Source organism: Chiroxiphia lanceolata, chromosome 10, assembly GCF_009829145.1.
Source record: "Chiroxiphia lanceolata isolate bChiLan1 chromosome 10, bChiLan1.pri, whole genome shotgun sequence".
Taxonomy (NCBI): domain Eukaryota; kingdom Metazoa; phylum Chordata; class Aves; order Passeriformes; family Pipridae; genus Chiroxiphia; species Chiroxiphia lanceolata.
This window is the reverse complement of record NC_045646.1, coordinates 1,001,088-1,013,361: the sequence shown is the minus strand read 5'-3', so window position 1 is coordinate 1,013,361 and position 12,274 is coordinate 1,001,088. Positions and strand designations below refer to the sequence as shown.

General features: G+C 45.6%; 1 protein-coding gene across 12 annotated transcripts in view; it reads left to right on the top strand.

The window, feature by feature from the left end:
- The window catches only part of PLCH1 (phospholipase C eta 1), an 83,035-nt gene that overhangs the window by 28,458 nt on the left and 42,303 nt on the right, over positions 1–12,274 (top strand). For all 12 annotated transcript variants that reach the window (XM_032698180.1, XM_032698188.1, XM_032698186.1 and 9 more), the window contains 4 exons: positions 4,008–4,154; positions 5,109–5,352; positions 6,775–6,904; positions 8,885–9,055. In XM_032698180.1, coding sequence (XP_032554071.1) covers positions 4,008–4,154; positions 5,109–5,352; positions 6,775–6,904; positions 8,885–9,055 — 692 coding nt within the window. The remainder of the gene's footprint in view (positions 1–4,007; positions 4,155–5,108; positions 5,353–6,774; positions 6,905–8,884; positions 9,056–12,274) is intronic.

Sequence of the window (12,274 nt, the reverse complement as noted above, 5' to 3'; positions counted from 1 at the left end):
AATAGCTAAACCCCAAAATCTAGCAGGACAAAGTGCCCCCCATGTTCGTTTAAGGTTGGTGAAGGTGGTTTCTGGCAGTGGCTGTGGGTTCCCTGCTGGACCGGGCCCTGCAGAGCAAAGTGCATTTCCACTTTGCTGGAATGCTGCTCAGGGTAATGTTTTAATTCTCAACATTTCCCTTCTGGTGGTGACTGAAGGGTCCTGCACATCCTAAAGGCCTGGTGGGGAAGCCACACAGCTGTGACTGTTGGGAATGAAATCCAATGAATGCCAACCCCTGGAATACTGGGAAAGGCAGTTAAACTGTGAGCACAGTGTAAGTTCTTGTGAGGGCTTCCCGTGGGAAGGATGCTGAGCCATTCCCTGGTTATTAAGGCCCTGATTGCTGTGGGGATAGATTAGAGCCGAGCTGGAAGGTAGCACTGCCTCATTTGGGGCGGATTAGTGCTTTTTGAGCAGTCAGAGCTGCAGCAGCAGTGGGGTCACTCAGCAGCGATGAGCAGCATGCCCAGGTGGAACAGCACCTGCCCCACGGGTGGCATTCCAGGAACAGCCCCACTTCCCAGGGCTCCATGGCCTTCCTCCTGGCTTCAGGGGTCTCCCACGTGCTGGGGAGTGTGGCCACTCCAGAGAAAGTCGAGCTGGCACAGATGGGTTTGTATCTGGTTTGCACTTTGATAGAGCAGCAGCTCCTCCCCCAAAGGAGATGTTTGTGCTGTTGGGAATGATTGTTGTTGCTTGAACTAAAAATTAAAGAGTGCTGTTTGAATTCAGGTCTGGTCAGCTTCAAATGGTTATTTGGGGAGGGTATTTCAATATTTTTAAATCCCATTAAACTACAGGATGTCTGTGGGGATGATTTTAGACTGTCAGGTTTGCATAACTCTGGAAACAGAAGTGACTGTAATTTTCAGATTTTTTTCACTTAAAGCTCTAAACATCACAGAATCATGGAATGGTTTGGGTTGGAAGGGACCTTAAAGACCATTCATTTCCAACCCCCTGCCATGGGCAGGAACACCTTCCATATACAATGCATAATGATATTTTTTTATGTAAACTTCCAGATTAATTTTCTTTGATCTTGTAACATAAACTACGTTGTGTTCTAGTTTAATTTAATTCTCAGGCATTGGGCAAAAAATGCACAGCTAGTCCTTGTGTTAGAAAAATACCATCTAATGGGAACCATGTCTTGCTTCCTCAAATTTTGATATCCATCTCCATTGAAGAGCTGTTTCATTTACTCTGTATTCCTGGTTTATCTACAGGATTAGATGTTTTTCTGGAACCAGCTTCCCTATTTCTTAGTGAAAGCCTCCCTGAACTGCTCTTCTGGAGCTTTATTCTGCCCTGCCTCTGCTCAGTACCCTCCGCTGATTCAGATGCTAATGTGCGGTGTCTGCCGAGACTGGAATTAGCATTTTGAGAATAGATTTGAAAAAGACCTTTTTTATTTGCGTGCTTATATTTTATAAATAGCCTAAAGGAGGATGGGGTGTTTTGTAAATGGTTTGCAGAGCTGAAATCCAGTGGGCCCATGATTGCTGTGGCATTTCCATTACCTCAGTCTGTTCTTTAACGTGGATTCTTTGTTGTCAACACCCCCACGGCAGGGATGATGCAGTGAACTCTCTTACACATTTACTATTCTTTAAAGTTGGAGTGCTGATGCTATTCCCGTGGAATTGGGGAAGTGCAAGCAGAAAAGGGGGTGCTTCCTTGGGCACTAAACTTAATGTAGGTGGTGTTTGAGAAGTGGAGACCGTTTAGATCCTGGGCAGGAACTGGGTTCCTTCTGCTCTTCTCTATTCGTGCAAAAAAGAGTTTTGAAATCTATTCCATATAACTTTTTGATTCTGAAGTCTGTCTGAAAGCGTGACTGAAATGCACCTCTAACAACTACAAATGTGATGTAGAAATGTTTAAGCAATTGATGTGGTGAAGAAGGAACTAGATTGCCTTTTATGTTTTTTTTATTTCCCCCATGCTTTTGTTGGCTCTAACTGTCTGAGTGTGGCCCATTTTCTGCCTTTCTTCCACTAAATGAATGTGGTCTTTCCCTTCTGCCTTTGCTGGCTGTCCTAAACAGCATATTAGTGAAAACAGAGTTGGGTTTTTTTTTCCCTCTCTGACAACTGAACTGATTCTAATAGAGACTTGTTTGAGAATCAGTTGGGTTTGTAAGATTTTACTAATAACTGTTAGTCTTAGGTGCAAAGAAGCAGATTTTCCATGTTGAGTAGCTTGTTGCTAAACCTCTTACAGAGCTAAAGCCCTGTTGCAAGTGATCCCTGTTAGTGAAATCCAAAGGTGCCTGTGGTTGTTGTGCCGGGCTGGTGGAGCAGCTCCCGGTTGTGTATCACACACAGGGTACAGGGAGCCTTCATTCTGGGCTAGGGACAAGTCTGGTTTGCTTGTTGGGAAGGAATCCAAGGCAAACTTGATCTAAACTCAGTTCCAAAGGGACAGGCTGGGTCTGCCAAGGAAAGCTGTACCTGTAGGTATGGATGTAGGAAGTTTTAGAGACTGATTTTGCTTCTAAGGTTGTCCATCCCTCGTGGTGTAAAGGTTTGACTTCCTGGTACTTTGTGCATCTTCGGTTAGATACAAGTTAAAACTGCCACAGCCAACCAGTTTGACTCAAACCCCTGTTCAGATCTTGAGGGGCTTGGCTTGGTATCAGCTGTGGTCTGGCATCTATTTCTGGCTTATGTCACTTTTCTCTTTAAGCCTTTCCAAACTCACCTATTGGGTTTGTGTGGTGGTTCAGGGCATGCCATGTATTCATGGACATTATAAAAGACACATTTATTGCACTCATGTGATGCTTTCAGGAGAGTTTGGTTCTGTTCAGCTCAACCTGAATCCTCTCATTCCTCCCAGAAAGACAACTCTGGAAAAATGGTGCTTCTGGTGGAGTAATTCGATGTGGGGTTTGGCTTTGCTGGCTCCCTGTGTGTGAGGGAGCCAGGACAGGTCGTTCCAGTGACAGTGGCTGCTCATTCCTTGCCTGACCAATGTTTAGGTGCTGCTCCAGCTGCCTGTGACATGTGTCAGAGGTGTTGGGAGCTGGGAAAATAAATCCCAGCTGTGGCAGAGAGGAGTGGGAGGATGAGTTAGTCTTTGTTGTGATACTGAGGAGCACCGAAGAGAGAAGTGGTGGAGAGAGGAAGAGTGATAAGAAAGGGTGATAAGAAATAAAGACAGACCCAGAGAGTATATTTGGGAGTCAGCCAGAGTGTAAACAAATCACCCAGGAGGTGAATTTGGAGTGATACCAAATGAGGAGAGGCTGAGAATGGATAAAACCAGGAGAAGGTAACTGAAGAGCATGGATATATATACTGAGATAAGAGGAAATGTTATCTTGATCCTAGTGTTTGGAAGGCTGTAGGAGGGAAGATGTGAGGTGAAATGGAAGTGATGGGTTTATTTTAGTCAAAACAGAAAAACAAAGCCTTACCCTCCGGATGGGATGGGTGGATAAAAGGGAGTCATCACAGCTTGTGCTTGAAGTCTGGTAGCAGGAATGGGGAGGGTGTGAATGTGTGTGGGGAGGAGGGATTGTCTGGGTATAATTCTGTGAGCAGCTCTGCCAACATCAAAAACACAAGATATAGAGCCCAAAGAAACGAGGAGTTTGAATGATGATCTCACCAGTCCAAATTCATGGAGTGCTGGGGTTTAAAACTGCAGTACTGTGTACAGTAATATAAAAAATTTAAATGAGATCAGCATGAAACAACTATAAAATATTTTCCTCAACATACGGTAAAGTTTTCCTTGTTTCCTTTGTTGTGAAGGTGTTCTGACAGATGAGTTATTCCATTTTCCTGTGTGGACAAGTTAGTGAAGAAGGAATTGTATGTCTCACAGCACTGACCAGTTTGTCATTAATGGTGCAACTCAAAAATGTTGTGTGCTTGGCAGATGTTGGACGTAAGTCGTGTTTTCAGTGGAATTAGATGGCCATTCAGCTGACTTTGTTCTGCTCTGCTTCACAGTTGAAAGATGCATGAGTGTCATGCAGTCTGGGACTCAGATGGTTAAGCTGAAGAGTGGAACCAAAGGGCTGGTCCGGCTCTTCTACCTGGACGAGCACAGGACCTGCATCCGATGGAGACCCTCCAGGAAAAGCGAGAAGGCAAAAAGTAAACTTCTCTTATTTCTGTTGATTCCTGGGGCAGTTCGGAATAGAATGTGAATTACAGGGGGATAGTTAAATAAATTATTTTTGATGCTGCTTTTAAATGTGGTGTTATAGTTACATAAAAGTCTTCAAGAGTGTGGGCAGAGTTTAGCCACCTAAAAGCTGAGGATTAAGGAAGGCCAGTATAGTTCAGTCAGATGTGAGCATTTTTCAGAGGTTTGTATGAATTTTGAACAAACCAAAGAGGGCCTTGATAATTATACTGAACTCTTTTCAATGTATACATCACAACTTTGAATAAACCTGGAGTTTAGGTTGAGGTTTGTTAATCCTAACTGTGATCCTTTTCTTCCGGCATTATTACATCTTGAAGTGGCTGTGTAGCATTATTTCTCATGAAGCTGTTCCTGCTGCACTGTCTTAAATTGGAAATGCAAATCAGTGGTTTATTGAATACAATAAAGACTAGAATTCATCAGAACTGTCAGGGAGCCTTGAGATTAAAACTAAGCAGTTGGGAAGGCTCCAGGCAGTGGCAGTTGGTGTTTGTGGGCCGGTGGGTGTTGTTGAAGATCTGTTGGGTGCCGTGGCATCGGGAGCCGCCGTGTCCCAGCACAGCCGTGGGTATCCCGGATTCCTGCTGTGGGGAGCAGGGCTGTGATGGGAGCAGTCCCTCTGGAACGACTGATGGATGGGAGGCACTTGTCTGTCTCCCCATGCTCCCCTTTCTGCCCTCTCAGCCCTGTGGTGTCACAGGCAGTACTCTGAGCTGTGCTGGGACTGGGCCCAGCCAAAGCAAGGAAAACCTTCCAGTCAGAGAGGGCTTTTGGATGTGAGGATGTAATATTAATAAAGTGTAGTGACTCCTAGCCTGAATAATTCAGAACAGTTCAAATCAGAAGCAGGTTGGCTGCCCTCTGAGCACGTCAATCTTTGTTTCCCCTTCTCCCCACAGTTGTCATCGACTCCATTTACAAAGTCACCGAGGGCCGGCAGTCGGAAATCTTCCACCGCCACGCCGAGGGCAGCTTTGACCCCAGCTGCTGCTTCACCATTTACCACGGCAACCACCTGGAGTCCCTGGACCTGATCACCTCCAACCCCGAGGAGGCTCGCACCTGGATCACGGGGCTCAAGTATTTGATGGCCGGGATAAGCGACGAGGACTCGCTCGCCAAGCGCCAGAGGACACACGACCAGTATCCTTTGATAGCCAGGGCTCCAGCTCCTCGTTCCCTATTCCTGATGTGGTTCTTAGTGACTCCAGTGTAGGGTGTCCTTTCACCTCCTATTAGGTGACCAAAACCCTCCCATTGATTGCAGTGGAAACTTGAGTAACGGCTTTGACACGGACACTTGTATGTGAGATAAAACATGGGCTGAAGTCAGGGGATAGTCTTGCATTTTCTTAATGAAATTCTTCTTGAAGGGTCAAACCAGTTATTTCTAGTTATCTCAATACATACTGACCCCAGGATGATTTCAGCATTTCTGTCATCTTCTGTTTGCCCAGCTGTGCTTTTATTCTTCTGCTGCAACTTGCAAGGTCCCTGAGAAGACACTGGTTTGAGGACAGTACTGACTGAAATCTAGTACAGGTGAAACCCTGACTTTCTGGGATTCTTTCAGTAAACTGACCAGTAACTCCTGGCCATCTTCATTTCTCTTGGTGTAAGTCAGATACCTGTGGGCTTCTCAGCCTACACTGACTGTCAGGAGCACAAATCTTGAAAGAACCTTAAATATTTGTTGTAGCCCAGTAATGAAAATGAACTTCATGTCCACTGAGTATTTTCTTGATGTACTCTCTTTCACAACAGTGCTGTTTACTGTTATACACAAAGAACCCCCTAACCAAAAATCCCCAAACCAAGCTGTCTTAATTAAAATTGTAACCTGTCTATTCTTCTGCCTCATGGAAATCTCCAGTGGTCACTTGTTGTCTCCTTCCGGAGAATATATACACTGTGGGCATTTTTAATTTATGTTTTCAGTGCTAATTCGGATCCACAGTAGGCACAGATCCATTGGGGTTACATTGCATGCTCTGTTGCACATGTCCTCAGATTGCTATATTTAACCACCACTTTCCCAAGCTGCTCATATTTGCTGTATCTTCTCTCCTGGTGAAACATCACTGTTGAGTCCTGTTTGCTTTATCAAATGTGGCAGCTGGGAGACTGCTCACAAATGACCCTGTACCAGTTCCAGCCAGTGTAAGGGCTTAACAAGAGGTGCTGAGGGATCTGTGTGCAAGGAGGGGGTGAAAGGGGCTGGTTGGGCAGTGAAGTTCAAGTAGAACGAAGGGAGAGGTGGAAGAAGATATCAGAGCAAGCCCAGCAACATTTGAGAGCTTTACGTTCTCAGAGGAGAAACTAGTAGCAGAAATGGGAGTGCAAAGGGGCTGCTGTTGTGAACCGAGATGTAAATAATTGACAGAAACCAGCTCTGCTTTTAAACATTTGACTGAAAACGTAGCAAGGGCAGGGAGGGGGAAAAGGGTTATTTCCCAGCCCAGAGCTGGGGCAGGACCGTGTTCTCCAGAGCTGGAGTCCTGGCCCTGCCCTGCCCGGTGCTCTGCCTCCCTTCTCCATGAGGAGCTGTCCTTGACACGTCTGTAGCTGGGTGAAGCAGACCTTTGAGGAGGCCGACAAGAACGGGGATGGGCTGCTGAACATCGAGGAGATCCACCAGCTGATGCACAAGCTCAACGTCAACCTGCCCCGCAGGAAGGTCCGGCAGATGTTCCAGGTCGGTGGCTGGGGGAAGGTTGTGCCACTCTTAGTCTATTCCTGGGCAGATCCAGAGCAGGGTCTGCAGGTTGGGACTCAAAACTGTCCTTTTCAGCACCTCAGAGGCTTTTGCCAAGTCTTACCTTTTTGTAGACAAAGGTGCATCAGAACATTGTTTAAGTGACATGAACCACACAGAAGACAATTCATCAATATTAGTCTTTCAGCTGCATCATTGTTTTCATCTCTGTGGACTGAATTGTTCTGTGCTGGCATTGATGGACAATGGAGTTACTCTGTTGCTATTGAAATCTTTTTTCATTTCCTTTATGGAAAATTATTTAATATAAACTGGCATTATGAAAGTAATTAGGGTTTCTTTTTTAACAACTTCCTCATACTTAGTCAGAATCAATTTTTTACTTCTGTTCTCTGGAACCAGTTACCAATTTTCACTGGCCCTTTTGTTTACTGTAGGAAAGGAAAGATAAGCCAAGGACATAAAGGAGAGCAAAAGGAAGTTTTGTTAAGTCTTCCAAACCAGTACCAGCCAAAAGCTGGTTCACTGTAAAAGATGAAGAATTTTCCATGGTCAAAAATGCTTTGTTTGTCTGGCATAAAATCCATGCTAGAGATACATCTTTGGAGCATTGAGTTACTCCCCAAAGAGCTGAAGTGTGGAAACTGGTGGGGTTGTGTTGTGGAGATGAATTCAGGTAGTACTTGTTTTCAGAAATTATGAATGTCATCTAAGATATGTAGTAGATAAAAATGATTAAAAATCCCATTCAGCACCAGATAGCTGGGAATTATTTTCTTCTCAGCTGACTTGCTGTGATGGGAGTTTGTGGTTTGGATGACAGTGGCACTAATGAGGTGTAATGAAAGGCAACAGAGGCAGAGTTGTGAAGCCAAGTCCTGAGAGGGAAAAAAAGTTGTTCTGTCTGCACTTCCAAAGTGTGCAGGGATGAAGTAGGGCGCTGTTCCTGAGAAGTGGTGGCAGGATGAGGTGCTCTCCAGCTGGAGAGCTTGTATTTGTATCGCTGTAGGGACAAGCCAACGGGTCCAGAGCCAAGGGAGTGTTAGAAGGGCTGCACAAAAAGGGTTCTGACCTCAATGGGGGGAGAACCACTGTTAACAGTACATGACTTGGGAATGGCAAGGGGGTTATAACTACAGAGGAACCCCCAGTATACAGCTCTGAACAAAGGACATGATTCAGAGGAACAACAGCACTTTTCATATTTCAGTTTGTTTCCATTATCTGCCATAGCCCAAAACTTACCCAAGTTGTAGCTTCCCTAAAGTTCTTTTTTCATGGAGACCTACTTAGTGCTTGCCTAGAATATATTCTTTGTTTTGAAAATCCAAAGCAATCCTCTTAGGCAGATGTTCACAGGAAAAAGCTTGTATTAGTGTGTGTTAAGTACTGTTTTCTTCCTACCTCTGAGGAGAGACAAAAAATTAAGACTGGAGATGTTTGATGTATATTTTGGTGTGGAGTCTTATTGCTGCTGCAGACTTGTCCTCTCTGCAGAGTGCTGAGGGGATGAAAGTGTTGCAGATTAAATTGATGTGTATTTAAAACTGTGATATTGTCCTGAATGTTTTAAAATGTCACTGTTGTTGGGGAATCCACAGGGTGACATTATTATGCTCCTTGCTAGGTTTTAATCCAGGATAACTGCAGGGCATACAGGAGGGCAGCAGATCAGAGTAAAGCCCAGGGTGAGCCTCTTTACAGAGGAAATGAACTCAAAACTAAAGAGGGAAATTAGAGTTTCATAGGGAATCTGTGGCTTTAGTGTAACAACTGTTTTCACCAAAAATCCAATAGATGATGATTTAATTTTGCAGTTGTTTTACCATTAGGATTTGTATCTGAACAGATCCTCACAGACTGGAATTTATTTCTGTTGGTGTACAGAAGTCCTGTTCTGTTTTATTCCCCAAATTCTCCTGTCTTTACCATGCTTACCTGAGTGTCTGTACCCCTTAGGAAGCAGACACGGATGAGAACCAAGGAACCCTAAACTTTGAAGAATTTTCAGTGTTTTACAAGATGATGTCCTTACGTCGGGATCTCTACTTGCTGCTCCTAAGCTACAGTGACAAGAAGGATCATCTCACTGCTGAGGAACTGGCTCAGTTTCTGAAGGTGGAACAAAAGGTATGGGAATACTTAACATCCATTTATATGTACATATAAGTACATTCAGGTATAGGGGAAGAGTATTATGGAAAAGTTTAGCTTGAGGCAGAGTATAAAGCATAGATGTGACAGGAAAAAAAATCTGAAGTCTTTATTGTTTTTTAAAATACTTGTAGAATGAGTTTGAACTTCTTTGGACAATTTTTGCAGTGCCCTGGATAGTGGTATGGAGGGACTCAGGGGCCTGGAGCAGGAAGAAGAACATGTGAGAGAGGCAAAGGAGCTGACTTTGGGCTGCACAAGGACATTATGAAAGTGCTGATGCAGCAGCAAAGCCAGGTTGACTGTCAGGTCTGGCATTCTGCATCCTCTACCTGCCCCTCCTCAGGCACACGGGGTGGGCAGGGTTGTCTGCTGGGACTGCTTTGCTCAGCATTACTTCAAAACCTCTTGGCTGTGTAGTTTAGAAGCACCTTGCCCTGCCTTTGTCTCTCCCACTCCCCAGCATGAACAGCGTGAGGGAGACCCACCCTTTAATGTCCCCAGTGCCAACCACGTCCTCAGGTAGGGCAGCATTGCCTCCACAAGCTGATAATGCTCCCAGTCATAATGCAACTCCCAGTGCCTTCAACCAAACAGCATTTTGGTTTTGCTCCTGTTTGGCTGCTTGGAAATCTGTGGACAGTCTGTCCTACTCCATCTGCCACTCGTTTGGCAAGACTTTTAAATATTCTGCAGCCTGAGGATAGAACAAAAGCAGGTTGGATTTTTTTGTTAGCTTGCTAAACGGGCTTCTTTTTTTAGGAGCACTCCCTGTTGCCTTCACCCCAGGGCTTGTGAAACAGATTATTTCCAGTTAGGTGCAGTTAAATTCAGCTCCTTGCTACTGAAATTGCAATTATATGGCTTCAAATGTCAGAGGAGCAGAGAGCAGGCTGGTTTTCTGGGGTGACTTCTCCTCCTGCAGTTCTCTTAGTGGCTGTGAGGGAGGAACATCCCTGGATGTCCAGTTACATCAATGTGCCTGAGTGTTGTCCCTTTGGGAGTGTCCTTCATCAATTTACCAATATCCTTGTCAGAGCTGGACCTCCCCAGCTGGTGTCCTACTCCATGACACACTGCTTCCCAAACAGAATCTCCTGGCTCTTCTCATGACACAACCTGTCTCATTGCTGACTTTGAGGAGTGGGGCTCAGGTGAAATAGGCTTTGCAAAGACCCTCTTCCCTGATAAAGGGCAGCTTTGCAGTTTCTTGCCCCCCTGGACCTGCCTCCTGGAGTGAATGACCCTGCTGTGCCCTGGTCCTGGGAGCCCTGGGTGGTGCTGCCCCGGGTCTGGTTGCTGTCTGTCCTTCCCTCCTTTCTGCTGCAGCCAGATCACAGCAAGTGCTTTTATTTCAGTCACAGCAGGGGCCTCTCTGACTCCTGTGCTGACAGGTTTTTGCCAGTTTGTTTCAGTGTTCCAGACCTGCGGTGTTTGGCTCTGGTTGTGTGAGGGGGAGGCTCCCTGGGCCCTCTCCCACCTGCTGTCTTGCCACGGATGAGTTGCTTTGCAGTCTAGTTTTCCTGTGGCCTGAGACGAAGGACAGCCCTCTGAGCTGTGGCCCAGCAGCCTTGGCTGGGCTCCAGGGCAGTGCTGCAGGTTGGGTGATGTCCCTGGAGTGCTCCGAGTGACAGGGAGCACGTGGAAATGTCAGTCCCACTGCAGCACCTTGGTACCAAACCACTTCCCTCAGTGGTTTAAAGGGCTGCTGTTTTATGCAGCTCAAAGGAGGCTGGTGGCAAAAATTAATGCCCCTGCTCCTTTTAATTGAACTGCGGAGGAAGTGGTTTTATAACAATTACACCCTCAGAACATGCACATGTAATTATGCAAAGCTCAGTTATTCAGTATGAACCAGTGCCTTTGAGTTAAGCCTGCTTGAGTAAGTTTACTCCTGCACTAATTGTACAGTGTCACAGGAACAACCAGGGATTGGGGAATAGTGAAAATGTGACAACAAGTGGTAGGAAGTGGGGATTAAGAACTCAATGTTTTGGAACAACTCTACCTGCTCTCTTGGAAGAAGTTTTAAAAGGATATAATGGGACAGTGTGTGCCAGGGAATATTTTCTGTGTTTGGCTGGGAGCTGGAAGGATGTCAGGATCGAGTAGCCCAAAAGACAGAGGGATAGTATAACAATAGCACTGTTGGTACCTGGACTTTGGAAAGAGGAGCCTGTGGAGCTGGCTCTGATAGCAGACAAGGAAGACAATAGCAGTGATTTCCTCCTCTTTCTCATACTTGTACAGTGAAGATGAGGGATGATGCTGAGCCCTGCTTTCCCTGTGCAGGAGAAATAACAGAGAGAAGGGTGAAGGGGAGAAAGGCTGGAAAAGATATCCAGGTTTTTCAACCTGAGTCAGCACATGGGTGGAACTGCTTCACTTGTCCTCTGTCACTGTCCTTCTGATGGTGACATGTCTGGTTTTTCCCCTCCTCTGGTAATTTTTCATACTTAGGCTGTAGCCTTTGAGGTGTTATGAGATATGGTCAGTCCTGGCACCCACATCCCTTAGGAGGAACTCAGCACTTGGCAGGATCAGGCCCATGGAGAAGACCAGTCAAGCTACACCTATATTTCCATACAGCTGAATGCTGGGAATACTGAGCTCCAGGAAACAGTGGAAAGCACAAATTCATCAAAGGCTACAGAGCAGAGTAAATGCGATGGGTTTGACCATCTAGAAGAGAAGCCCATTAATAAGAGAACAGTTCACAGAGGGACTATTCCTGGATTTAAACAGTAAATACTGGGTAATTTTCATGGTGACTACCCCCATTCCTGCCCTCGCCTGGAGCAGTGATGTTAGCAGAGGGCACTGTGTGTTCCTGTGCTCCCAGCCTGCTCCACAGGTCAGGGATCCGAGCTGGTTTGGCAGAGGATGCAGAGCACAAACAGTAAACAGAGCAGTGGTACAAATACCCTGCTAAAGGTTGGAGTGCCAGTGTTGTCTGCCTGGGATTTGGTAGTGGAGGAACTGAAACACACCCAGTCAAGGGGGGTGAGAAGGGATGAGATGAGTGATGGAAGATGCTTCTTCCCTTTAATTTTAAAGGAAATATGAGTGTCAACTTATGAGTGCCCCACAAGTCAGATAGGACCTCAACTGTGGAACTTCAGCTGTGGGCTGGTTGAAGCTGTTGACAAAACTTGTGTTTGTTTCAGAAGAGCTGCTGTTTTTCATTTCAGAATT